This window comes from Anser brachyrhynchus (assembly GCF_964034855.1).
Source record: "Anser brachyrhynchus genome assembly, chromosome: 2".
Classification (NCBI taxonomy): domain Eukaryota; kingdom Metazoa; phylum Chordata; class Aves; order Anseriformes; family Anatidae; genus Anser; species Anser brachyrhynchus.
Genome location: NC_137695.1, coordinates 44,495,814 through 44,522,451, shown reverse-complemented (window position 1 = coordinate 44,522,451; position 26,638 = coordinate 44,495,814). Strand labels below are relative to the sequence as shown.

Below are 26,638 nucleotides of genomic sequence, written 5' to 3'. Positions count from 1 at the left end.
AAGTATGATATACTGTGTGAAGAGGTTAAGAATGTGTGAAATCAGTCAGATTATGCATTTTTTCACCATGCCATAGCACATAATGTAGCAAATGCTCATGAATAAATTGGGCTGAAGCTCCCAGCTGTGGACATGGCCAGCTTCCAGTTTTAACTGCAGGCTCAAGTGGAGGATCTGGGGGAACGGCCTGCGTGCTGCGCTCAGCTCACTGAATAATTCTAATGGGATGCTAGTGAGACTTCTCACGTGAGGAGAGAGAGTAAAATGAAACGTCTCTGGTGAAGCAATCAAGCATTTAATTACCAAAATCTTAGTGCCATACTCCTCAGCGTAGGAAAATACGGCCACATTCAGAACGATTGCTAGTTCACATTTTTGTCCTTTCACATTCTCTGGATGTATCTTGTATCTTTGTCTTGTGGCAAATCGCAGGTCTGCGTTTTTCAGGCTTTAATCATTGAGCATCTCCTCTAAAATGACTGGTATCATGTCTAGTATCAAAAACTGCTAGTGACGTTACTGGCCTCAGAGCTTCTGTGCTTTGCGTGTAATGGGACTGGAGAAACTGACACCACTTTTCGACTTCCCTGCAGACTGAGGATGAGGACAGAAATAAAGGAGCAAGGAGAGAAGGGCTCTTTTGCTCTTCATAGCGACTTCATTGTTGGGAGAAACAATCTGCAGCCAGTAACACAGGCTCAGGCGAGGATCTCAGTGAACTAGCATTTTTATTCATGATTGCAGTGGTGGGCGTCCTGCAAGCAGGAGTGCACAGCAAACGTGTATCATAACCTTATGTTCCTTATTACCTGATGCTTAATTCCTCCCATTTCCTAATTGGCTGAATACCACAGGTTCACAAACTACTCAACGCTTATTACTATTCCATATATGTACAATTTTATTTGACCAACTTTTTATTTCTCCTTTTCCTTTTTTCCTCATTCTCTTGTGACTAGAGGGCCCGTGATTTTTTGTTTTTACCAATTTTGCACTGCTCGTCTTGTTTTTCCTAGCTGTCCTCCTTATCTGGGGACAGTGGGACCTTCTACTGTCCCCTTATCTGCTTAACATACTGTCTCCCCACTGCTATGCCACTGTTTATGCCTCCGCAATCACTTTGGAATATGCAAGGCTAGTGGAATTTTCCACTGCAAAAACATGACTTCAATTCTCACATTTCTCATAATTCTCACATTGTGATGCTTATGTTTCCTTCTGTTAGGGGTCAAGAGGTAGTCAAAATACATGCTCTTTCAGATGGTAACTTTGTTGTACAGCAACCTTTCCATTCAGAAATGCGTGTGCCACTTTATAGAAATTATTTGAAGGTGTAGAGTACCTATTTGTATTTACGGACCTCTGGCCTTTCTGCTGACATACAGTCACACCTGAAGTCCATTCCTGCTGAGCCAGTGGGAGGAACTATGCAGAATGACAGGTAAGCCCAACCTATAAAGGAGAATGAGACCAGATAAAGCCCCAATATTAGTCCCATGCGATATTGTGACAATATTCATAAACAATATATAGTGAGACCTTCTGGCCAAAAAGTAGGAATTTCATTCCTGTGCTCAGAAAGGTGGGAGGAGGTTGTTGTCCTGGATCTGCTTGGAAATAGGTACCCTGTGCAATGGAGCTGGTATCTGGCAGCATCACCTCCTGATTATCTCTCCCAATTTATTTTTTCCCTCACTGAGTAAAAAGAAGTCCCAGGTGAAATGAACAAATGAACAGCACACTTTTCTGTTGAATCAATTAAAATTATTTTCCCATCTGCATAATTATGCAACCAATTTGCTTACATAACTGATGGCTTCTATCAGGAGGCAAAAACATGCTGCGCATTATGAAAATTATGCAAATCCCCCAAGGGTTGTGCGAGTGTTAACTTGATTTAAAGCTTCACTGAGCTACACATAGTTCCTAAACCTTGTCAGCCCTCTTTTTAGCCTTTTCTGCCCAGAAATGCAATAGATTGTATGGAAATAGTGACAATCCGTAATAGTTAATCTCTTTTTGTTCTTATACTTTCATCAGCCACAGATGTTTTTGCTTTGGGGTTGAATGTCTCTGTAGCGACATGAACTACCTTGGAAGCAAAATAGGTGTATAAATGTGCATATGTGTCTGCTGTTGGAAATCACAGGAAAATAGCTTTTGATTTTCCTCTGGTTACTGCAGAGCTTGTGGCTGATTCTTTGCCCACTTGGTATTGTTTTCCTGCAGAACGAAGGAAATTGGAGGTGCACGTGAGTACTTTGATAACACTTACGTGCTCTTTGGGAAAGAGCAGATTTATTTCGGGGTATTCCTCCAATGGGAAATGGAAGGGCTGGGGACATGCTGCACATTGAAAGGGACGGCATCTTTACATTGTGTGTTACGGGGTGGAATGGATGGAGTGTTATTATTCAGGTTTACAGGGTGGGATGCAGTTTGTGACCAAGGCACCAGCACCAGGAGAAGCGTGATCGCCATAACCCTTGCGTGGGTTTCACCTGGTCCCAACTTGTGTAAAAGCATCCAACGCCACCCCCAAATTTCACACCATTCTAGTTTTCTGGAAGAAAAACGCTTGTTTCATTTGTTCCCAGTGCGTTTACTCAAAACCAGCAGCCGAAACCAGGCGTTTCCCCCGCCCACCTCAGGCCCCTTTGCCCCCCCCGGGGCGGGGCAGCCATCGCCGCCCCTCGGAGCCGCCGCGCTGCGCATGCGCTGCTCCCGCCCTCAGCGGGAACCCCCTGGGCGGCCGCCGGGCCCCGCCCCCTGGCGCCGTTTCCGGGGCCGGGGCTGCGCCGGGCGATGGGGGCCGGGCCCCGGCGGGTGGGCAGGGGCAGGAGCGGGGGGCGCCGCGCGGCCGGGCCAGGGCGGGCAGGGCCGGGGCTGGGCGGGCAGCGGCAGCCGGGCCGCCTCGCCCCCTGCTCGTTGCCGGCTCTCCGCAGGCTGCCCGAGGAGCCAGGCGCAGGTAAGCCCCCACACGGGGGGTGGCGGCGGCGGCGACCACCCCCCGGCGTCCTGCTCGGGGGGCTGCGGCGTGGCGTGGGGGGCTCCGTGCTTCTGAGGTGTCCTGCGGGTGAAGCTCCCTCAGGAGCCTGAGGCTCTAACGAGGACCGGAACGACTTCTGTGCAGTTACTGGAGCGTTTGAAGCGAGAAACAATGATGCTTTTGTCTGGTTATATAAAGTGTCGCCGCAGATTAGGGAGATTCGGGGGTTTTTCCATCCCCTGTCCGAATAACTGGAGCTAAACTTACAGGGAGAAAGCTGTCCCAGCACCAGAGAGCCTGCTAATGCACCTGGGGCAGGTTCCCGCTTAATACCATTGGTAGGACACTAAAAAATGAAAGGACCATTGTCTCGCTCACCTGGTTGAAAATCAGGAGACAATTTAAAAACTGGAGAAATCTTAGCTCAACATATTTTGCCTCTACCTGCATGTGATAATACACTCTTAATAAACTATATTTGTCCCAGTAAGATGCACTTCTCAAACTTCAGCTGTTTTGCAAAACAGTCAAAGTAACTTCCACGCTCTGTTGGAAACCAGGGCGGCGTCGGCCTGGTAGCGGCTCACCCCAGGTGACTCAAGCTAACGCACCTGGGGTGCTCGCTATTCTGAAAAGTGTAAAAACCGAGTTTTTTAAATAAAGTGTTTTTAAAAGCGCACCGAAAACATACGAGGAAACATTGCCCGTATGGATCTTCCCCCTTGATCCCCAGTAATTAGGCGCGTGGCTGCAGTCTGACGAGCTAAGTGTTTTATCTCCTGTTTGAAAACGCTCCATTTACAGATGCATAGTCCAGAAATAACTCCTCTCGCTGGTAGAAAATGCTGATTAATTATTGTGAATGCCAGCAAACTTTTCAAAAGACTAACAGGCGTTATTGCGTAACAGTCCTTCCCTTTGGTTTCATGTCATGGTCCAATAAAATACTTGGCATATAAGTTTTAAAATACTATCACTTGTTTGAAAGTTTTGGTCTTAGGGGAGTGAAAAATAACCTGGAATTCTATTAATTGGTGTGTGCTAATGCTTGAAAAGCTTTATTTTTTTTATTTTCCATACTTATGTCAAAAACTGAACATCAGGAGAAATGGGATACACTTCCAATACAGATTTTTTTCTGTTTTTTTTCCCCTAACTAGAACATCTTTAAATATTCATCTTCTAATCAAAACATAGTAGAAACTCTTGATGTTTGTTAGACTCCTTGCAGTCTGTTTGCAGAGAAAGCAGGAAACTGTTCTCTGTGAAACTTTTTTAGTGCGATTTCTCAATTTTGTCTTGCTATTCTGACTTTAAAAGTTATCACCCAAGATTTAGAGAAATACCGGTATATACTCATCTCCGCTACTAAACAGTTTTTTTCTTTTATTTTTTTAAGTGAATGGATGGCCAAAAACTTTCTTGAGCATTGAGTCGTTGAAATGTTTTGCTGCTTGAGAGTCGTGAGAAGGTAAGGCATGTTGCTGACTTAATAAGCGTGTGTTTAAGAGTTTGCTTATGAATTGCATGTATGTAACATCGATGAGGTATTTTTTGTTTAATCCTTATTTTTTTGGCTTTTTCATCTGTACAGCTTGAAGCTATCAACAGAGCATCCAGAGTTGAAAATCCCCAAAAGCTATATGCTTGTCCTCAAGCAAGATGCTAAAAAGGCTCTAAACAAAGCAAGGCCTTGAAAATAGCTTAATTATGAGAAAGTGGTATTCTAAACCTGAATACGATATCCAATATGTTATTGTATTACTGAGTTATTAAAGCTCAGTGTTTAAAAGTGAGCGAATATATCTGTAGTAGTGAGCTTAATTTAACAAAGCTTTTCAGTGCAAAAAGTTAAACTTCAGGGAGATGTAAAGAAAAAGTAAAAAGAAAGCTGAAGGGAATTAATCAATAAATTAAATCTGCCCTAGAGTACGATTGCATAATATATTCTAAGAGAGATTGTGTTTCACATCTTTCACGGAGTGGAGACGGCTGCCCTCGAAGTGGTTATGACCTTGATTTTAACATGAAGCCTTTTTCTGCTCTTCAAATCAGCATGAAGCTCTCGGAACAATCTGTTGTCCCTTCTGAAAGAAGCCATAAGCATCTTCCTTGCATTTTCTCTCCCTAATTTCATTTCAATTCATATATTTTGTCACTTCACTTGAAGGATGCCTCAGAGTTCTGTCTTTCATTTTCGGTGAATGAATTCTTCCTTCTGTCACGCAGACTAATTTTGGCCTTTGAGCGTTTCTCTTTTAAGCAAGTTCAAAATAGACTTTTGGCTGGCATCCTGAGCCTTCATACTAGCATGACAGAGTTGTTTAGATACAAAACAAGTGCACTGAAGGTGTCCATACTTGGACATTTTTCTTGTAGAATAGCAGATGGAAATGATTAATAATTTCCAGGTGCACTGGAACTTTTCCCCAAACTACTGGACACAGCATGCAATGTAGCTGGAGGGTAAACGTGGGATATAGTGTACAAACAAGGTGAAGAGAGAACTGAACCCCTTGCTTCTTTCTTCCCAGCAGCCGGGCCTAGTAGGATGTGGGTTTCTTACGTGGGTGTTAATCAAAAGCTGCCATCGGATAGGTAACTGGCTGAATTTACTTTTTTGTTGTTGTTGCTGGAAATAATTTTTTTCACTGTTGCGTCCACTTGCTACAGAAGACAAATATGAAGAAAACTTTTTTTTTTCTCAGCAAAACAGTTGTATTTGTCTTTCTGCGTTCAAAATGATAAAGCATATGACCAAGTGGACTTTCCATCTGGTGTGCTTTGTTTCCTTTCTTGCCAGGGCAGGCAGAGGTTTTTTCCTCTGTCACTGAGCACCTCTGGCACGTTCTTGTTATTGATAGCTTTCGCTCTCCATAAAAACACAATATTGCCATAGTGCTTCACCATCTCCTGCTATTTTGAGTAGGGTCGTGAGCTATAGCGATGACTAGTCTTAGAGCCTTCCTCAGACGTGTCCAGCAAGGAGGTAGAAATGTTTGCCAGTAATAAATGACAGACTTTTGTCTTCCATTTAAATTGCATTCACAAAAATTATCTTTAGTCATAGCAGTTGGAAATTTCATCACTCTTCTTACATTACAGGTTTTCCTTCCCACTTCTCTACACACTCTTTTCCTGTTTTCAGCAAGCTGACTTTTAAGACCTGCTAATTCAATATTTGCCTTCCTTTTAGAGGCAGAAACCATTAGCTTTAACTGCTTTATGTTTCTAATTGAAGAGCTGGAAAGGTTGACAGAAGAAAGGTAAAGTAAGGGTCATAGCATCAGCTTAGCAACTCGGCTGTTTTCATTTGCCAGTATGAGAAAGACCATCTGAGCACAGGCTTAGGGTTTTTGGGGGGTGGGTTTTAATTAATGAGAGCAGTCAGAAACAGTCTCACATGTTTCTGTGTCCAAAGATGATTTCCTGGTGTAGGATGCTGAGCAGATAGCTCTCTGTGCAGTCTTGCTTACTATTACTAATATAGTTGGGTTTTTTTTATGTGAATTGGAAGCAGCTTTGTTTCTTACCTTCCATATATTGCTTACTGCCTGCAGTTTGAATGAATGTTACTGTGAGGAGTGAAACAGTATTATATTGCTTAAGAGAGCAGAATCCCTACCTTTCACAGTTGCAAAATAAAATTAATGTTAATCACAGATGAAATGATTGGTCAGATGAATTTTTTTTTTACCTTTTTTAGGTAAAGGAAATCATTCAATATTCACACTTTGCCTCTTCTTGCCATTTTTAAATACACTGTAATGTATGCTGACTTGAATATCAACTTTAAGCTACGGCAGGAAATGGTGGTGGTCTTTAATTCAGATCTTGTTTTTTCTTCCATTTCAGTCTTCTGTTACACAAATGTGCTGTTTGCAGAACTGTTGTTTAATTTATGCATAATTGGAGGTATTCAATCTTTTGCACTTTCTCTGCTTCCTAGAACTTTAATTTGACTTTTCTTTCTGGTCTTACTTGAAACACTCTTCTTTTCCTACCACTGAAATTCGTTTTTGTCCTTCTCTTTCAGTGAAGATCAAAGGACAAAAAAGTACTGTCATCTTACTAGACGTCTTCTATAAAGGAGTATGTTTGGGGAAATTAGATTGAATCTGTTTCAAAATTGACATGATTGTGACCCTCGAACAAATGCAGAACTTCTTGGTTGAATTGTGGTTATTATTTCTGGGAAAAATTTAATAGTCCTTGGCACTGCTTGAAAAAAAAGCGGGGCTGGGTTTTTAACTTGGAGGTTCAAAAGTATGTAAGGGTTGGTTTTCAGGAACAGCTTCAGGAACAGCTGCAAAAAATGCCACTAAAGCCAGTCTTTATCATTCTGACTACTTGACTGGGAAATTATCATTTGAGCCTACTTTAGAGGAAAATGTTATTGTACTTAAATGTCTTTAATCAGCCATTAGCATCCACCATGTCTGGAACCTGTTAGGTTTGCTCTGTATAAATGCAGTTTTGTGAGTCCCAAGGGGAAAAAAAAACAGCACTCAGACTTCTAATAACACTTTTAAATGATTATACTTGCAATTGAGAATGTTTACTCCGTTCTGTCACATTCTAGTGTAATTTATATCAGTTTGTCACTTGATTGGTTGCATCATACATAAACATTTTATTATTTTGTTAGGTTATGTCTGGAGAAGATTTTGCTACAATGCATTATTCAGTCGAGAACGTTGTCAGGAGCTGATGCCATCAATGCTCTCAGACCTTTCTATTTTGCTGTGCATCCAGATTTCTTTGGCCAGCATCCCAAAGAAAGGGTAAAAATCTTACAATGGGATTTCTTTGTAAATGTGGCATACATCAAGGGTGAAAGCATTCTGTTTTCCTTGCTTTCGGGGTGGGGGTGGGGTAGCATTATAACTGAATGCAGTTACAAAAGAACAAAAAGATGCACTGCTTAATTTATTTTTAGCAAGGATAGATCCTTAAACATTTTTTTATTAGTCATATTTTCTATACAATTTTTGTAAAGAAAATACGGAATCTTTCCCATTTAACGTATAATATTGCTTGAAATGCTGTGCATCATATTTGAAATCAATGGATTATTTTCTTAAGCCCTTTTTCTGAAAGCCCTAAAAATGGGGTTGGGGTATCTGTTACAGGAATGTACAAGTATGTACATCATACAGTGTGTTCATGCAAGGTAATTATTCATTTATGCTGAGAATATGAACTGTGTCATTCAGAGCAGCTGGCAGATTGTTTAAAAAAAAATAACACTAATTTTGCATTTGAGATTAAAAAGGTTTAGATGAGAACTGGCCATATTTGTTATTTTTTTAACAGGAAGTAAATGAAAACTCTCTGAAGAGGTTAAATGGCTACTTGGAGAATCTACAGAAACCAGGATTTCGCTCTTTTAAGCCAACTCAGCTTACTTTTTACGTAAGAGAAAGAGAACCAAACTCTTCTAATGTTCAAGAATCCTTCAGTACTTCAGGTGCTTTTATATCATGCAGAATGTATCTTACTGTATTAAAATTCTTTAAGAAAGACCATTGTGCAGTCTTTGATGCCTTGTGCAGTCATGATGACTTTTCAACTGAATAAAATACTGTCAAACCATGAAAATATGTATTAGATCAGACCAGTTAAGACCATCTTAAATAATTAAACATCTTGAACTTTTAAAAGTATTGAAAGAATGAGAATTTGAGGTTGAGGTCAAATTACAGTATGATGAAATAAAAAAACGCACTTTGATGTAAGTGATAATTGTTGTGCTTTAAATACGTTATTTATGTTTAACTCGAACAACAACAGGGTCCTTGTTTTGCAGACAATATGTAGTACTCAATATCAGGGTGCCTGTAGGATCGGCAGGAATTTCTTCTGAAAGCAGATGCCATATGTAATATCTAAAGCTTTAATTTACCACGTGTTCTCTTAGCTTTGAGACTACAGTCAATATTGCCAAATTTGGAATAGAGGTTTTGATTAATTTTGTTTTACATATTTGTCTCTGATGAATCAGAAGGCCTTATCTAACAGATGAGTTTTATGTTCTGTATTCTGCTAGTCAAAGAACTTGAGCAAATTGTCAGGTACCCTAGTGCCAGAAAACAAAATCGTACTGTGTTTCAAGAAAATCGTAGCAGTATGTCCAGTCTATTTATGCCAGTTGAACTATCAGCAGCATTCTGCTTTTGACTCCAGTACTGGCTTGCTTTCTTATTGGGTAGTTAGTCTAGTCATTTAGCTACTGGACCTTAGTTTTAGCCAGTGTGTAAGTGCAAATTCCATGCAAATTGATGATCAGTAATAATACGAATTCTTTGTTGGACTGCCACTGCTAAAGCAAAATAATATTTTCTTGGATTTTGCTGCATCTGCGGCTAGGTTTTCGATTTGTCCAATGATTCAGATACTTTAAAATGTTTATAGTTTTCAAAACAGTCAATTGTAAAGGTTAAATTGCTTTGAATTTTGCAGTGAATATTGAAAAAAACAATGTCAATAATTTCTGCCTATGCACATCCTCATTTTAGCTCTTTTAAGATGAGAGAAATGTGAATGCAGTTAAAGTAATTTAATTAAATAATGCTAATTGTATTTTGTAGGGTTTCGAGCTGTCAGTTTTACACTACACACTAGGGATCTCCTGAGCACAGTATTAGATATTCTCAACTCCTGCAGTTTATCTACGGAGCATATTCAGAGTTTGAATGTGAACTCTCAGCCCCACAAGGAAGCAAAAAGCACACAGAACAGACCGATCAAATGGGATAAAACTTACTATTCGTTTACTGGATTCAAGGATCCTGAGGAAGACCTAGAACAAGCCCAAAGAGTGGAAACTACTTTAACGTATGTAAGGCTTGTATTTGATTTTATTTTTGTAACCTAGTAATACATGAAGAAAGATAATACATGAAAATTAAGGTCAGAATGTTTTAAGTTGCCAGATGGCATAGCATTGTGCTTCTAAAGGTACCATCAATTATAAATACTAAACTTGTGTTATATGTAGCATGTTATGATTTAGAAGTTGGTTGTTTATAAACTGTATAAACTGTATTTATGTGCTCCTTTTGGGGGAAGGGTTAAAATTAGCATATCAAAAACTTTTTTTTTATAACGAGACTCTTCTGTCATTTGAAATAAACGCAGCATTATGGTGGTGGTATCTTCTGAGCAAAAAATAACCCGTTACCCTACCTAGCATTTCACAAAGAAAATCACTATACTACATACTACTGTAAAACATTCAACTGGGATTTAGGAAGTAGACAACATTTCTACTTATTTTTACACATTGACAAGAAATGACACGAACGGTTATCTATTAACAGTCTGGTTTTAATACCTAGCCATTTGGCGCTGGGCTCCTTTTTTGTTTGCTGTATTCCCTTAGAATACTTTGTGAGAATTGAAGTATTCGTTTGTAAAAACGAGTGTGTGAGAATAAGCTCATGCTATCAGCCAAGGCTAAATCTCTTAAAGAGTAGCTTTCTCCTAAAAATAGAATGAACTGTTTATTCAAGGCCTTAGATGTGCTCTGTAAGTCGTGTTTCCAGGGTTGTGATTACTGACAAAAGAACGGTAAAACTTTGACCTGTATAATCTGTGCTCATTCCAGCTCTGTAAGAGTTGTGTAACTTGGCCCTTTAGTACCACCTCCTTTATTTGACAGTCTGTTAGGATAATTTATTTATTAAAGACAGATGACTGGGAACTTCTTTCATTAAAGCACTGACGTCTGAAGCAGCTCACCTAAATAAATAGCACTAATCTGCTGCTCTACACCTTTCACGCCTCTCAAAGTTTTATAGTTGTAACGTTGTCAAAGTCTTTCCATTCAATCTGATTGCCTAGTCCCCCTGAAGATAGAGAGCACCAGGTTTACCTTTGTAAATATTTTAATGGGAAGCAGTTAGTGGTTTCAGTTTCTGACCTCTACTTTAAAAAAGAAAAAATCTCTTTACCTTGTAACTTGAAATAAAACATCGATGTTAGCAGTAAGAATTCAGTTAGATGTACTGTTTGCATGAGAGAGAAAATTCAACATTCTACTTTTTTCCTTTTTCCTTTTTTTTTTTTTTTTAGATCCTGGCTAGATGATAATGAAGCAACTGCAGTTAAAAAGCTAAAGAAGAGTTTGCCACTTAGAAAAGAACTTGAACGTTTAAAAAATGAACTTTCTCATCAACTCCAGCTCTCAGATATCAGGTAATAAATTACCTTCTATTAATAAATTACTTCTATTAAGACAGCCAAACCAAGGCATTGTGTAATACCATGCCATGAGTTTTAAAGGCCTATTCCGGCACAGCAGCTGTATTTCACGTATGATACTGTTATTGCATTGAATAAGATTTCTCCAGAAGAATTGTAGCAGGACAGAACTTCCTTGTTACAATCTGCTCCAAAAGACCTAACATTTGTAACTAAATACATAGGTTTGCTATGTTTTGAGGAGTTATGCACCTTCTAGGAGTTATATTAGCCTTCCATCATTTAGAAAAGGATTCAAATACCAGGAATCTGAAAAATAAATTTATTAATAGGAAGCTACTATTTGTGATCCTCCAGCCTAATGCCTGTGTTCAGAGGTTGAATGAGATTGTTAGCTTTATTCCATGTATAAGTTTAGGACAGATGGAGTTAAAAAGGTGGCTTACAGATTCTATCTTATATCTTTGTCTGGTGCTACTGAAAGCCAAAATGGTATTGTTGGGTAACAGTAAATAAGCTAAGCATGCAGGCGGCTGCTCACTCATAGACGACCAGTGGGATTGGAGGAAGAGAATAAGAAGAGGAAAAGTGAGATCTATGGATCAAGATAAAAGTTTAGCAAAGCTGTGTGTGCAAGCAAGGCAAAATGAGGAATTAATTCACTACTTCCCATTGACAGGCACATGTTTAGCCACTTCCTGGGGCGCAAACCTCAGCACTCATAATGGTTGCTTGGGAAGACAAATGCCATAACCAGAAATGGCCATGTCCCTCTGCTCATTTGGAGTCATCTGTCCTGGCTGTTTCCTTCCAGTGTCTTGCCCACCCCCAGTCTGCTCCCCGACAGGGGCAGAGTGGAAGAAAAAGAACCTCAGCGCTGTGCCAGCACTACACAGCAATAGCCAAAACATCAGCACGTTGTCCTTGGTCTTAGTCAAAAATCCAAAGCGCAGGGCTGCTATGAAGATAAGGAAATCCATCCCAGCCAGGCACAGCACAATACTGGAATGCCACTTTCACATTTTGATACAGTTCGATATCAGCCAGCAATTTTTCCAAAGATGAAAAACATCGTTTTTTGATAGACTGACAACTTTTTAATTTAAACACTTTCTGAAATTTAATTAATAGCTTGTCTCTTCTTCCTGATCAAGAAAATCAAAATTCAAAATCAAAACTACGGTTTTAAGTCAAATCAAAACTACATTTATTAAAGTCACTAATGTAACACCTGGCTACTGAGTGGTTTAACAAAGATGATGTTATAGAAACAAAACTTACTCCACTCTAAAATATGTTTGTTTGTTTAAAAAAAAAAAAAGGCAACTTACTGCTAGAATCATGATACTTTGAGCTAGGAACTTAAAAGACAGCTTCCTTTATATACAATATTTGCTGCTCTAGACAAACATTACACAGTGTGCAAACAGAAACAGCATGCCACATGAGTGGACCAAATCCTGGCTAGTATGTTGCTATTTGCTTACTAACCCCCTTCTTATTGGGCAAGAGGTTTAATTTTCAAATTCTGTTCTGTCCACCAGCTTTTATATTTATTTTTCTTAGACAAGTTTACTCTTATCTGTTTTTATCCTATATTGTTCTTGGCACTTATTTCAAGAGAGATTGTGAAATTTTATTTAGACTTTTATCTCTTCAAATAGCGTGACATGGACAGCTTTTCGATAGGTCTTTGCTTTTATTACTGTCAAAGAAGTGTTACTTTGAATCATTTGACTTATAAGGTTCTTGTCTGTATCTCAGCTTGTGTGTTGTTGTTCTGTGTTTCTTTTTTTAATAAAGTTGAAAATGAAATGCTCTCATTTGTGTTTTTATCCAGGTGGCAGAGAAGCTGGGGTATTGCTCATCGCTGTAGCCAACTGCACAGTCTGGGTCGCTTAGTCCAACAGAGACCTGAAGTATTAAAGAATGTTAAAGGTATATCTCCACTACTTGTTTCATATATCCTAATAGAGTATTGATTCAAAGGTTAGCATGACTCTTCTGTGAAAAGGGAGCTGTAGTATTTTTCATGAGTGCTTCTGATAACTGCAAAAAAACTTGCAAGCTTACTAAAAAGCTGGTGAGAATTTACATTTTAAGCTACTTTCTGTTTTTAGTGACTCTTCCTTACAATGTATTCTCTACACTCAGCTTTTTTACTTGATAAATGCAAGAGGAGTGAGGTGAGGGCACAAGACTAAGTACTAAAAACAAATGCAAAAAATCCAGACTGTGTCTTTGAAAAGATAGTGAGTAGCAACATGTTGTTACTCATAGTAAATTCAAGACAAAAATGCTAGTGGTTGTCTAAACATTCAATATAAGGAGTGCTTAATAGAATCCCTTTAAAATCGTATTAGCTTCTCTGATCATGCGTGTTCAATAAAACACTCACAATTAAGTCTCTTCTCAGAAAAAAGTAAAATATCCTGTAAATCTGATATACTGTTATTCTGATACAGCTGTTTGGCCTTGGCAGTAGCTGTTTGCTATAATTGTAACTCCACATTTTTTGCCTGTTTCAAGATACTCAGTTTTGAGTGGCTTTCATTTGAGGGTTCACTTAATCCTTTGTCAAAAGACAGAGTGAATAGGACAATAAGTATAAACTGTATCAAATTTCAAATTAGTTTCTTTACCTAAGCATGGTAAAGATGTAAAGTGCTAGAGAGGTCTGTCCTGTGACCTGGTTGTAGTCTCCATTTTCAAATGTTTTTAATAATATACTGGACAAATAATAGTGAGTACCTAAAAGTACAGTTGGTCTTGCCTTGGGGTAAGAGGATGGACTAGATGTCTAGAAGTCAGTGTTGCTCGCTCTTAAGTATTTTGGAAACACGATTGCTGAGAGCACGTTCAAGCCTCTGTATGCTGAGGTAGAGAGGCGAGTTCAAGAGAAGCTTTTTTTCTTCCCCTAGGTACGTTTTCAACATAATTAGCTGCCTTTTCCATCTAGACTCTTGAAGAGTAATAACTGGTCTCATAATTGGAAGCCATTATGTTCTATTCTTTGTCTGATTTTTCCTGTCTTAGAGATGCCTAATTATTTCAATCTCATCCTTGTAGTTCTTGTGGAGCTTAACATCAAAGATGGAATGATGCTCCCTTTTTACAGTTACCCGGTATGATTCCTTACAAAGACAACACCTGCCCTTTTGATCTCAAGAATTAGTTATTGTGGAGTTACTGGTAGCATTACTTTAACTTACGGCTTGTTCAGCATCCAGCATTTTATTTAGTGCTTTTAGACATTTCCAACCATGTAGTGTTAATGCTGCATAACTTAGAAATTGTCATCTGTTGTTTTACTGCAGTGAAGTTGTGGTTTTATTTGGTTTTGGTTTTTGCGCTCTTTAGGTTTGGTGTCTGGTACATTCCAGATCTTCTATTTAAGCCTTATCTTGTAGACTAATACATCACACTGAAGACTTTTGTTGGAAGCTTATTTTGGTAAATAGTTGCCTGTGCTGTTACCCTCGAGAATACTTGAGAATCTTTGTGCTACACTTAAAAATAGCATTAGACTTTTATGTTGCTTTTATTCTTTCTTAAAAGCAAACCAATAAAAAACCTAATATGAAGGCATTCCTGATGGCTTGAATGCTGTAGACAGCTTTGTGGAAATAGTGTTGAATGGTTGTGCTAATAGTTCTTCGACCAACCTTTTCCACATACTTTAAGTATACAGCATATATTTCTTTGGGTATATATTATTTGTACAGGTTCTTTGAAGATGCAGTCTGCTGCAATTTTCTTTTTTTAAGAACTGTCTTTGTAAGAAAAAGTCTGGTTAACTAAAAATCTATCAAATCTATCTGTTTAAATTGGGAAAAGATAAAAGCTAGTTGAGGTTGGTACGGAAAAATTCTGGAAGCAGAGTTTTCAAGAATCACTTTTTCAGATTTTGAGCAGAAGGAAAGCACCTGTTTATTTTTGTGCAGTGAAAACGCGTTGCTTATGACATACGTGGCTAAACCTTAAATAGTTGTGGGAATAATTACAATAACCAAACTTAGTAAAGAGCTTTCTTCACTCTTCAGGGCGCACAGTGGTATTCACAGACCGTTCAGGTATGAGTGCGGCAGGCCACATAATGCTGGGGACCATGGATGTTCACCATCACTGGACCAAAGTAAGATTTCAAAGCAAGTAATACTGTCTGCTCTGACATCCTTTTCTTAAACTGTAACCAAAATATTAATTGTTGCAGATCACTGATGAGTAATTTAAAGGAAATAACGCAGCTGCTATGTTTAGCATAACTGTGTATATTGCATCCCAAATATAATCCTGTGATGTGTTCTTACTAACAATCTCTGTCAGATCTTTACCGCTGCTCCTGTTAACAAACCAGTCATATTCCTGATTAGATGTAAATCAAACTAATTTGTTATGCAAAACAAACGTGGTGATGGTATTCGCTTTGGAAGTCAAAGAGGTCTGTATTCAAACCTGAAAACAAGGGCTTTTGATTTTAAAGCGCACTGAAGATTAAACGATACACAGAAAAAGTTGATGAAGATCTTCATGAGACTGGTTAGTTACTTGGTTTTTAGAGAGTAGAAACTTATGTTGCATTCTAACCCATTTTAGGAAGCATTCCTAGGTTCTAGTGCTTTATTTAGGAATTATTAAAAAAAAGAAAATAATAGAATAGTGTCCATGTCAGTCCGTAAAATGGTTTATCATAGATAATGATAACTAGAGTATTTTTGCAGTTTTTCCATACAACTGCAAATGCTGAGCCAGTGGAAGTTATGCCAAAAGCTACTTGGATTCTACTACTCTGTCATTTCTAGAGAGATTGGAACAATTTCACAAGTGGCAGTATTTTTTTTTGTATGAAAAGCGGCATTCTAGTAATAATTGGGTAGGTGGTAGGAAGTGACTGCAACGGACTTCCCTTTTTCACTTTCTTCCCTGTTCCAGCCTTCGCCCTGTCGCCTACCTTCTGTGTCTTGACTCACAATTCTGAACATTTGTTAATCTTTTCTGGTGTAGATGTGTAAATCAGAGGCCTCATCCTTCCCTCCCCTCCCTTCAGACTCCAGACAAACTGTGTTATCAACCAAATCCTTAGAAAGTGCTTGTTCCTGCAACAGAGACTGCCTTTTTTTAGAACTGACATAAATCAGTCTGTCAGAACCACTCTTGTTGACAGTATGTAGAATACCTCTACCACTGTAACTGTGGTAATAAACATTTTACATAGGCCTTAAATTATAGTTGTTTAGGGATCTGGGAGTATTAATTTTCATAGATAGAGAGATAAAGGACATCCATCTATCTTTTTATGGCCTTTGGTGCCTTTATAGTGTAAATATTGAAAATACTTACAAACCTTTTCCATTATATCTTGTACCAAAATGTATATATGTGATATTTCTGATTTCTTATATCCTTTGATTAATTTTTCCCTTGGGTTGTATGTTTGCACTGTTCAGTGTCTCCTTTTATAGTTTCTTGTTAATTTTTTCATTCTTACAGTTGTAATGTGCTGTGTAACGTAGGAAATGTTTGTTTGTGTGTGTGCCTGTACAGATTTTTGAAAGACTGCCAAATTACTATAAACTTCAGAAAAGGCTGCTGTTTTTGGAAGATCAGATAAGCCAACTTCTGGGAGGCATACAAGTTATATACATAGAAGAGCTGCAACCCCTGTTGACTCTAGAAGAGTACTACGAGACGCTGGACTCTTTCTATAATAAATTACTTGACAGTAGGCTACGTTTTCATCCTCACAGTCTGCGAGGCTTGCAAATGATTCTAGAAAGGTAGGTATTTATAGGGAAGATTTCTTCCTTCTAGAACTTTTACTGTTTGTTTGGTTTTTTTTGTTGTTGTTAAACTGATTATTGCTTTCACTAAGAAGAAAACTAAATTTCAGATTTTCATGATGTCAGTCTTTTTATTTCTCAAGGTTTTGTGTGCCTTTTTCTGGGTTCAGAAGGAGTTAGACTGAAAGACATTCTGCATGTTTTAATCAACTTAAGAATCAAAATTAAAGTTTTTATCTTACAGTGTTGTGCTGGTTTAAATGACAGAATGGTTGAGGTTGGAAATGATCACTGGAGATCTAGTCCAACCCCCCTGCTCAAGCAGGGTCATCTAGAGCACATTGCACCAGATTCACATCCAGATAGGTTTTAAATATCTCCAGAGAAGGAGACTCCACAACCTCTCTGAGCAACCTGTTCTGGTGCGCTATCACCCTCACAGTAAAGAAGTTTTTCCTTATATTCAGTTGGAACTTCCTGTGTTTCAATTTGTGCTTCTTGCTTCTCGTCTTGTCACTGGTCACCACTGCAAAGAATATGATCCCCATCATCTTGACACCCTTCCTTAAGATATTTATATACATTGATAAGATCTCTTCTCAGACTTTTTTTCTCCAGGATGAGCAGGCCCATCTCTCTTAGCCTCTTCTCACATGACAGGTGCTCCAGTCTGTTGATCATCTTCATAGCCCTCTGCTGTTCTGTCTCCAGGAGCTCCATGTCTCTCGTGTTCTGGGAAGACCAGAACTGGACACAGTACTCCAGGTGTGACCTCACCAAGGGCTAAGTAGAGTGGAGGATCACCTCTCAACCTGCTGGCAACACTCTTCCTAATGCACCCAAGGATACCACTGGCCTTCCTGGCCACAAGGGCTCATTGCTGTCTCTCACGGTTAACTTGTCATCCACCAGGACTCCCACGTCCTTCTCCACAGAGCTGTTTTCCAGCAGGTTCAACCCAGCCCTCACTGCTGCACGGGGTTATTCCTCCCTGGGTGCAGGACCCTGCACTTGCCTTTGTTGAACTTCATGAGGTTGCTCTCCACCCAAGTCTACAGCCTGTCCAGGTCCCTCTGAATGGCAGCACGGCCCTCTGGTGTATCAGCCACTCCTCCCAGTTTTGTGTCAGTAAACTTGTTGAGACTGCACTCTGTCCCTTCATCCAGGTCACTGATAAATAAGTTGAACAAGACTGGTACCACTAGCTACTGGCCTCACCCTAGACTCCATGCCACTGGTTGCAACCCTCTGAGCTCTGCCATCCGGCGAGTTCTCAGTCCACCTCACTTGTCCACTCATCTAACCCATGCTTTCTGAGCTTGCCTATGAGGATGTTGTGGAAGACCATGTCAAAAGCCTTGCTGAAGTCAAGGTAGACAACATCCACCTGCTTTCCCCTCATCTACCCAGCCAGTCGTTCTATCATAGAAGGCTATCAGGTCGGTTAAGCATGATTTCCTCTTTCATGAATCCCTGCTGACTAATCCTGATCACCTTCTTTCTTCCCTATGCTTAGAGATGACATCAGGATGAGCTGTTCTATCACCTTTCCATGGATAGAGGTGAGGCTGACTGGCCTGTAGTTTCGTGGGTCATCCTCCTTGCACTTTTTGAAGACCGGAGCGACACTGGCTTTTTTCCAGTCCCCAGGCACCTCTCCTGTTCTCCATTACTTTTCAAACATGATGGAGAGTGGCCTCGCAATAACATCAGCCAGCTCCCTCAGCGCTCATGGGTGCATCCCATCCAGGCCTATGGATTTGTGGGTATCAGTTTTGCCTAAATGATTTCTAACACCGTCTTCCTCAACTAAGGGAAAATCTTTCTTTCTACAGTCTTTCTTGTCTCTAGGGTTCCCTAGTCTTCCTCTTGCTACTGATGTATTTGAAGAAGCCCTTCTTCTTGACATCCCTTGCCAGATTTAATTCCAAATGAAATGGGCCTTAGCCTTCCTCATTGCATCCCTGCGTACCCTGACAACATTCCTATATTCCTCCCAAGTGGCCTGTCCCTTTTTACCACATACTGTGTACTTCCTTTTTCTGTGAGTTTTGCCAGGAGCTCCTTGCTCATCTGTACAGGTCTCCTGCCCACTTTGCTTGGCTTTTTACTCATAGGGATGCAGCAATCTTGAGCATGGAGGAAGTTACACTTGAATATTAACAGGCTCTCTTGCACCCGCCTTTCTTCTAGGGCCCTAACCAGTGGGATTCCTCCAAGTAGGTTCCTGAAGAGGTCAAAGTTTGCTCTCCTGAAGTCCAGAGTTGCAATCCTACTTCTTGTCTTGCTTCCTCCACACAGGATCCTGAACTCCCCCCCATCTCATGGCCACTGCAGCCAAGGCTGCCACCAGCCTTTACGTCTCCAACTTGTCTTTTGTTAGTTACAAGGAGCAGCAGCACACCTCTATCGTTGGCTCATCCACCACCCATAAATCAGTTGACATCAGTGCTCTGAAGGAGCCTCCTGGACTGTTTGTGCCTAGCTGTGCTGTCTTTCCAGCAGATGTCAGGGTGGTTGAAGTCTCCTGGGAGAACCAGAAACTGTGATTGTGAGGCTATCTCCAGCTGTCTGTAGAAGTCTTGGTGACTTCCTCTTCCTGATCACGTGGCCTGTAGTAAACACCCACAATAGTGTCACCCATGTTAGCCTGCCCTTGTTTCCTTACCTTCAAGCTCTCAACTCACTCGTAATCCACCCCGAGGTAGAGCTCCATACATTCCAGTTGCTCTCTCACATAAAGAGTAATTCCACCAATAAAAGGTTTTGTGCAGTCAGAACAACACACGGTTACATATAAAGGTGTTGGTGTGTATTTTTTGATGTTTTTTGACTGAGTTGCTTATGAAAAGTAATGAAAAGGTTTATGTATGATGCTTCTATATTCTCATAAGCCAAACTTGATTTGTTTTTTACCAGCTATTCTGAATGTGATTTAGTGATATTCTTACTCATAGTTAGAATTCATTCTGAAAGTAATTCATGTCAATACTAATATGAAAAAAATACCTTGGTTTTTATTTCCATCATGTTTCATTACAGTGATAGATATACACCAAGCTTACATGAATTTGGACATTTTACTATCCCAACAGTCTGTGATCCAGCAACCCTTCAATGGTTTATTGTTGCCAAAGCACAGGAAGCAAGAGAGAACCTGAAAAGAAAGGAAGAGTAAGTGTTTATATGACTCGGTACATTTAGCTTATGAAAATCTTTGTATACTTGTAGCTGTTGTAGAACTTTGAAGAAAGTATTTGTGCTCTTCTGGTGGAAAACCAACTTCTGTTTCTAAAGTAAAGCTGTGCTTACCTGCTTTACTAAGTTAAAAATTCAAGTGTTCTGTGAACACAAACAGTTGTCAGAAAATACCCATCCTTCAGGTGGTAGAAATAGTTGTACTTTATTCAGAAATTGTACTTTGTTCAGAAATTTTATTCAGAAATTCAGATCCTTGCCTACAAGACAATTTTTAATGACATCCCAAAAGAAGAATTTTTCTTTTTTTTTAACAAAGAAAAACTCTTACTCTTTTCTATAGAGTAAGAAAAGCAACATACTTCTACTAATGTTACTTAAATTGCAAAAAGAAAACAATAAAATAAAACTAAAAACAGCTGAGACTGACTAGAGAGTTATTATATCTAGTTGTTTGTCAGTCAGATGAGGAAAAGATTAGGTAGCACATAATAAGGGGAAGAGAAAAACTAGGGATAGAATGATGGAAAAAAATACCTCCTTGGTACTTTTTCACAGATGCTTGTGAGATGAGAGTGACTACAGTGAGTCTCAGTACCAGCACTTAATATTAAGTCCATAACATGTAATATCCAGCACACTTGTAAATTTTGTTGTTGACCTTGTATGTTCTGTGTGTCTTTGAGGATTAAGAAGAGTGTGAAGTAGAGATGCTGATTTTATTTTGAATAAAACACTGTGATGGATAACTGGGTGTTACTATCCTTTTACAGGTCATTACTGCAAGCTTATCCTTCTGCTTTTAATGAATTGTTGAAACCTCACACTTTGTTGTGAGCACATCTATGATCTATAAGATCCAGCTAGTTTTATGAAGGTTATTTTAGGCATAAGCATTACTGAAAACTTTATGGTTTTAGTTCTGTTAAGATCTCATTCCTTGGGAGGACTCATCTGGGAGGACTTTGGTAAAGCATGGAGGTTCTTTGGAGTTTTTCCATAATCCAAGCACAGCTATGAAGGGTTGGTTATTTTTGCCAGTGGTAACTGTTGAATAGCTCTCTATCCAGCTTTCTGTATGTGACAGCTGGAAAAGTGTTGTCTATAGAGGTTGGGAGGGATGTTGTTGCAAATGTATGCATTTGCATCTGGTAACTCACTCCCCCCAAAACCCTCATGTTACCCCACATCATAAAGACACTCATCCAGGAATAATGACATCTTTAGGTTAACAGTGAAAGAACTGTGGGGCTCCCCTCAGAGTATAAGCAGCTGTGTTGTAACAATGTAAGAGGCAAGCTAAATATCTCAGCTCTTCTGTGTGTTGGATGATTGCTGGTTTGTATGAAATAGTTGAGAACAGCTATACTCGGTCATATCAAAGGTCTGTTGAAACCCCCTCATCTGTTAGCTTGTGGAAAGGCTATGTGAATGGGGCAAAATTATGGTGTTCTTTTTACTCTGTACTCCTCTCCAGTTTCTAACAGTCTGTACTTGACTAAGTAATTGAAGCTGGAAGTGTTATCTCATGTTAAAAGCATTCACTAGATCTTTATTCCCTTCTTAATTGTCTAATTATTTTTTGAGCCAGCTTACACTTTGTGGCTTCAAAATATCCTGTGGCAGCAAATTGCAGAGTTGAATTAGGTTTACCACGTGTATATTGAAGGAGGGAAGAGGTATTCTTTATTTTATAGACCATGGCCTGATGATTTGGCATTCTTGTTCTTATGCTGTAGGTAATAGAGAACAGTCACTCTGTATTTATCACCTGTTCTTTTAGTGTGTGGATATGTCATATTTCTCTGTTAGTGTCCTTTTATTGAAGCTGAAAACTCCTTTTTCCTTTTAATGGTTCCTTGAACAGAACCCTTTCTGTACTTCTGATTTTCCTTAGCATCCTGTGGTTGTAAAGGGGATCTGAGATAAAGGAAAATATTTTGAGATGTACTGGATATACTTTGTACATGCAGGTGATTGTTTTACATGCAGTAAATGGCATAGTGTAGCTATTCCATTCTAATTCTCTATGACGCATTGTGCTGGAGAGTTTGGACATTGCTGTTCTACAAAATGGTGTTACCTGTGTGGATAATGTCAGTCTTCTAGTATGAATCCACTTCCTCCCTTTCAGAAAGTATCTGTTTCGTATTGTGGTAGAGGTATAAGCCTCCTTGTGGAAGTGACTAAAAATAAGCCTGCGGTTGTCATTACGTGCAGCTGACTTTATATCCTTCAAGGGAGCTTGGGGTTTTGCAGAACAGGAAAGCTTGGCTCACAGGTATTAGAGAACATGCTCAGGAGAGTGGTGCAGATATGCTCAGTGGAGTGGGCAGGCTTGCTCCGGGTCTGTCAAATCTGCCTTTTTGTGGTAGTGTCCAGCTTCATCCCTTCTGGAGTATGTAGCCTCACCAAACAGGTACAGAGTCATCCCACCTCTGCAGCTGGCACTGTCAGACCTAGCCCGTACCCAAGCTGATCCAGGTGCAGCACAACTGCAGCAACACTCTCCAGTCCTTCTCCATTTCCAGGTTCAGCACAGAGGCCTGTTAGCTCAGAGTCCGAGTTGTAGGGCAGCAGTGGTGCTGTTCTTACAACCAAGCTGGCTCTGAAAGAAGTATAGCTATGCGAATGTGGCACAGTGCCTGAGCTAGTAAGTCCTGCTGAATCCGATCTGAATCTGCATCATACAATCCATAGTTTCAGTGATCTTAATTCATTCTGCAAATTAACTTTACTTCTGAGGAGCTTGAATTTTACTGTGTGATCTGTCTTACTACTCTTTGTTTGGAGTGAATGGAAATAATCATCTGCAAGCTATGAATTTGATATTCCGTATACTTCCTACAATTAGTAAGTTATTAACACATTTAATACACATCAAGTGACTGTACCTGTCATCCATTAGATTTGATGGCATGCAGAGTACTGTTCTTAAGAAGACAGAGTAGTTACTAACATAGTTTTACTCTTAAACTTCATACTTTGTAGGTTATTTGAGTGCTTCTGTGCCTTATATTAAAAATAGACCCCACAGAATTTTTCTTTTGGTATTTTTATGACTACCTTGTTAGCAAAAAAATTAATGATGCGGGCTTTCAAGTGTGTAGGCATGCTGTTGCCCATGGTCATGGAAGCATATGCAATTTAGCTTCTAAGGCAGATGTGGGTATTGACGTGCACAAAAATTACAGCAGTACCATACCTGTACATGAAGAAGCATTACCTTTGTTTACATGTGTATAATCTGTAAATGTAGTTACTTAAAGTTTGGTTCAAGTTAATGATTTTTGAAAACTCTAATTTTGTCCCTGTATGTTGTCTTCATTTGCTAGGATGATGATTACAGAAAAAGAGCTAATTGGTACTTCCACTGAAAAATTTTCTTTGGATCGGCTGTATAAGGAACCCAGCGTTTCCAGTGCACAGATGATAGATTGCTGTAAGCGACTGCTGGAAGAATCGTTACCCTACCTACAAGGCATGCACCTTTGCATTTCACACTTCTACTCTGTGCTGCAGGATGGAGACCTGTGTATACCTTGGAACTGGAAAAGTTGAGGACATATCTGATAATCAGATGAATTGTTTATTTTCTGTAAGAGGCTATAAATATGAATGTTTTTAAGAGTAAATTATTTAAATCTGTATTTTGATATCTGTGCTCAACCCTCAAATTTTCTTCTAACTGCTGCTCAGAAAGGATTGGAGTCCTAGACAGTTTGCACAATGCGCAGTATTGCAAGTTCTAGGTAAGGCAGCTGTATGTTCTCTGTACTACTGTAGGAGTCCCAGTGTATGAAAGCAGTTGTCAAACTGCATTTTTGTAGTTAACGGTGAAAAGATATTAAATTGCAAGTCTGCAAAAATGTGCATGTGTGTTTTTAATACACACGAATATTGCCAGACAGACTTCCTTGAATATAGAGTATACTACTCAAACCAGACACTACATATCACCTTAATGGATTTTTTCAATGCAGAAATTGAGTATATAAGTTATCTGGTGGCAATATTGGTGTTTCATATTGCTACCTCTTAATGAATTAAAAAAAAAAAAAAAGTACTTCTATTCTGCAGAAGAAAGCAGTACATTAACTTGGTCTCTGTAGTACAGTTTCATATGCTGGTCCAATATTGTTGCCTTAGAATTTCAAAATACACCAGTTGTACTGTCTGCGCTTACTGTAGAGGAGATGTCATTCTATTTTTGTTTTCCTGTATTTGTGAAGCAAATACAATTCAAATTTTGTGAAGACTTATCTTTCTGTACACTACTAACAGTTTGCAAATCCCATTCACGGCACTTACTGCCTGAGTAGTTTAATGTGACATCTAAGGAAAGGAAGCATTGATTTGAGTGGGATTGTCTGCAAGTGTAAGTACTTCTCAGTGAGAGCAAGGAGCTTGCAGTAAGGCTCTGTAGAGCAAACGTGTCTTTACTGGTACTTTATTGCTTAAACAAAATGAAAGTGTGTGAATTTGTCGACACTTTTTCATTGTAATACATGCCAAGATGTATTTTGTATCTGGGTTACTACTTTGCAAAATGTCCTTTGAGGAGAATCCAACAGCTTAATGTTTATGGACTTCACCTATAACAACTGGCAAAAAAAAAAAAAAGGATTTGTCTGATGTTTACCTGCCTTATATTTACACCTGTACTGAGGAAGGAAATTATTGCGGTTCTCTAGTTTTTCAGTTGAAAGGTTCAATTTCACATTATGATGTTGCAAACTTCAACAACAACAACAAAAAAAACCACTGTGATCTCAAATGCGTCTGTTTTAAAATGGAGAGGCAGAACTGGAGTTTCTTGGGCCTTTAGTTCAGCCAAATTTTTAGCAATTCCTGTATAGGTTATAAAGTTCAGTTGATAGTTTCTTCTGACTAAACAGTTAATTTCTATTGCATGACACTTCCCCCTCTGTCCACCTAGTATTGACAATAATGTTTGTGTCCCAGTTGAACTGTGCAAATGAGCCAGTCCTGTCACCTGTAGCCTCGCAATACTCCTTGTAGCTCTTTGAAAGTAGGGTGGCTTCAGTAATAAAAGCTGTGTAGCAATTTTTTCTCCCTTGAATTGAATGCCCCTTTACAGGCATTCAGGCAGGAAGCAGCTCTCCAATCTCTGTAGAAGAGAGAAAATGTTTGATGAGGGAAGGTTAGTAGACTCGATCAAGATCCTGATGTGATTGTGACAGGAATCCCGCTAGGGATTGAGTGAGGGCTGACATTAATGTCATAGAAAAGCAGTGACTAGACTTAGGGACCTTCTCTTTGAGCCTTAAAGATGGCAGCTAGAACTGGCTGGAGAAGGAGAAGTAAGCTGTAAAGAGCCCTTATGAAATAATGTGGGATCTTTCAGCAAGTTTAAAGGGTCTGTCAGGACCCCGGCCTGGCACAGTGATAGGAGTAGGCAAGGACAGGCGAGAGGGAATGGGATGATGGAGTTTAAATGTGGAAGTAATGAAAATAATTGCAATTAGACGCTTCCAGTCTGGAATAGATCTCATGAGTCTCACCATTCCTTCTAGCAGGGAAGTAGCTAAAATCCTCTGACAAAACGTGTCAGCCCCCAAAAGGCTGGCAGCCTGCTTCTTGGATGCTTACTGCCTGGCTGAGTTCTTGGGTTTGTGCAATAAGCCAGTCACAGTTCTGCTGCTATCCTCCCAGAGAAGGGGGCTGCATGCTAAAATCTCTAAAAACTGCTCAAAAATTGAGCAACGGCAAAATTAAGATTCTTTCTAGTTCAGTAATTCAACATTGTAAGTTCTGTATCTTAGCTGAATTATTTTGTAGCACGCTTTCTGTAGTTCAATTTTACTGCAGAACGGTTGAGTTGAGTTTACAAACGTACTGTCCTCACAACCTTTTTTCCTTAAATATATGTAGAAAAGCAGTGGGGAAAAAAATGAACTTAACGTGCATGTTATAGGTATTATTTTATTTTTGACAAGTTTGATTTATTTTGAACACTGTCCTGAAAGTAACAGAACTGTCCGTTTAGGTAGCTGTGTATGGTTTAAATCTGTCAGAATTATATTTTATGTTACAGTATTTTAATGAGGGGGAGAAAAGGGGGGCTAGAATTCTGAAAGCCTTTCATCACAATGGCAGAGTGGAAATGGGAATTTGAAACTTTGACCTGCTTTTAAATGGGGCAGAACACCTTGATTCTGCTCAACAGACTGTATGCTATCAGCTCGTTGTGGTGATAGTTTTAAATGAGTGTTAACATCTACCATGGTGTTTTTTGGTACAGAATTCCTGCTTGCTCTGTGACCAACAACTGAAAACATGCTCAGTATGAAGTTTCAAGAAGTGTTTGTTTTAAAAACAAATTCTAATATCAAATTAGGTGGAGTTGATGTCTTGCTGTTTTAGTCATTAATGTTTGGCTTAATTTGAGTTTTCCTCCTCCTGTTTAGAAATTTGCAATAAACGTTTGAAAGATAAGTAAAAA

At 39.3% G+C, this 26,638-nt stretch overlaps 1 protein-coding gene across 1 annotated transcript; it reads left to right on the top strand.

Annotated features, from left to right (window-relative positions):
• The first annotated feature begins 2,805 nt into the window (after positions 1 to 2,805).
• Positions 2,806 to 26,638, top strand: TCAIM (T cell activation inhibitor, mitochondrial). The gene is made up of 11 exons (XM_080583033.1): positions 2,806 to 2,968; positions 4,389 to 4,460; positions 7,638 to 7,773; positions 8,306 to 8,459; positions 9,580 to 9,826; positions 11,066 to 11,188; positions 13,035 to 13,132; positions 15,238 to 15,329; positions 16,739 to 16,971; positions 20,017 to 20,148; positions 23,508 to 26,638. The coding sequence occupies exons 2-11, from the start codon at positions 4,432 to 4,434 to the stop codon at positions 23,731 to 23,733; spliced, it is 1,470 nt and encodes a 489-aa protein (XP_080439159.1). The 5' UTR covers positions 2,806 to 2,968; positions 4,389 to 4,431; the 3' UTR covers positions 23,734 to 26,638.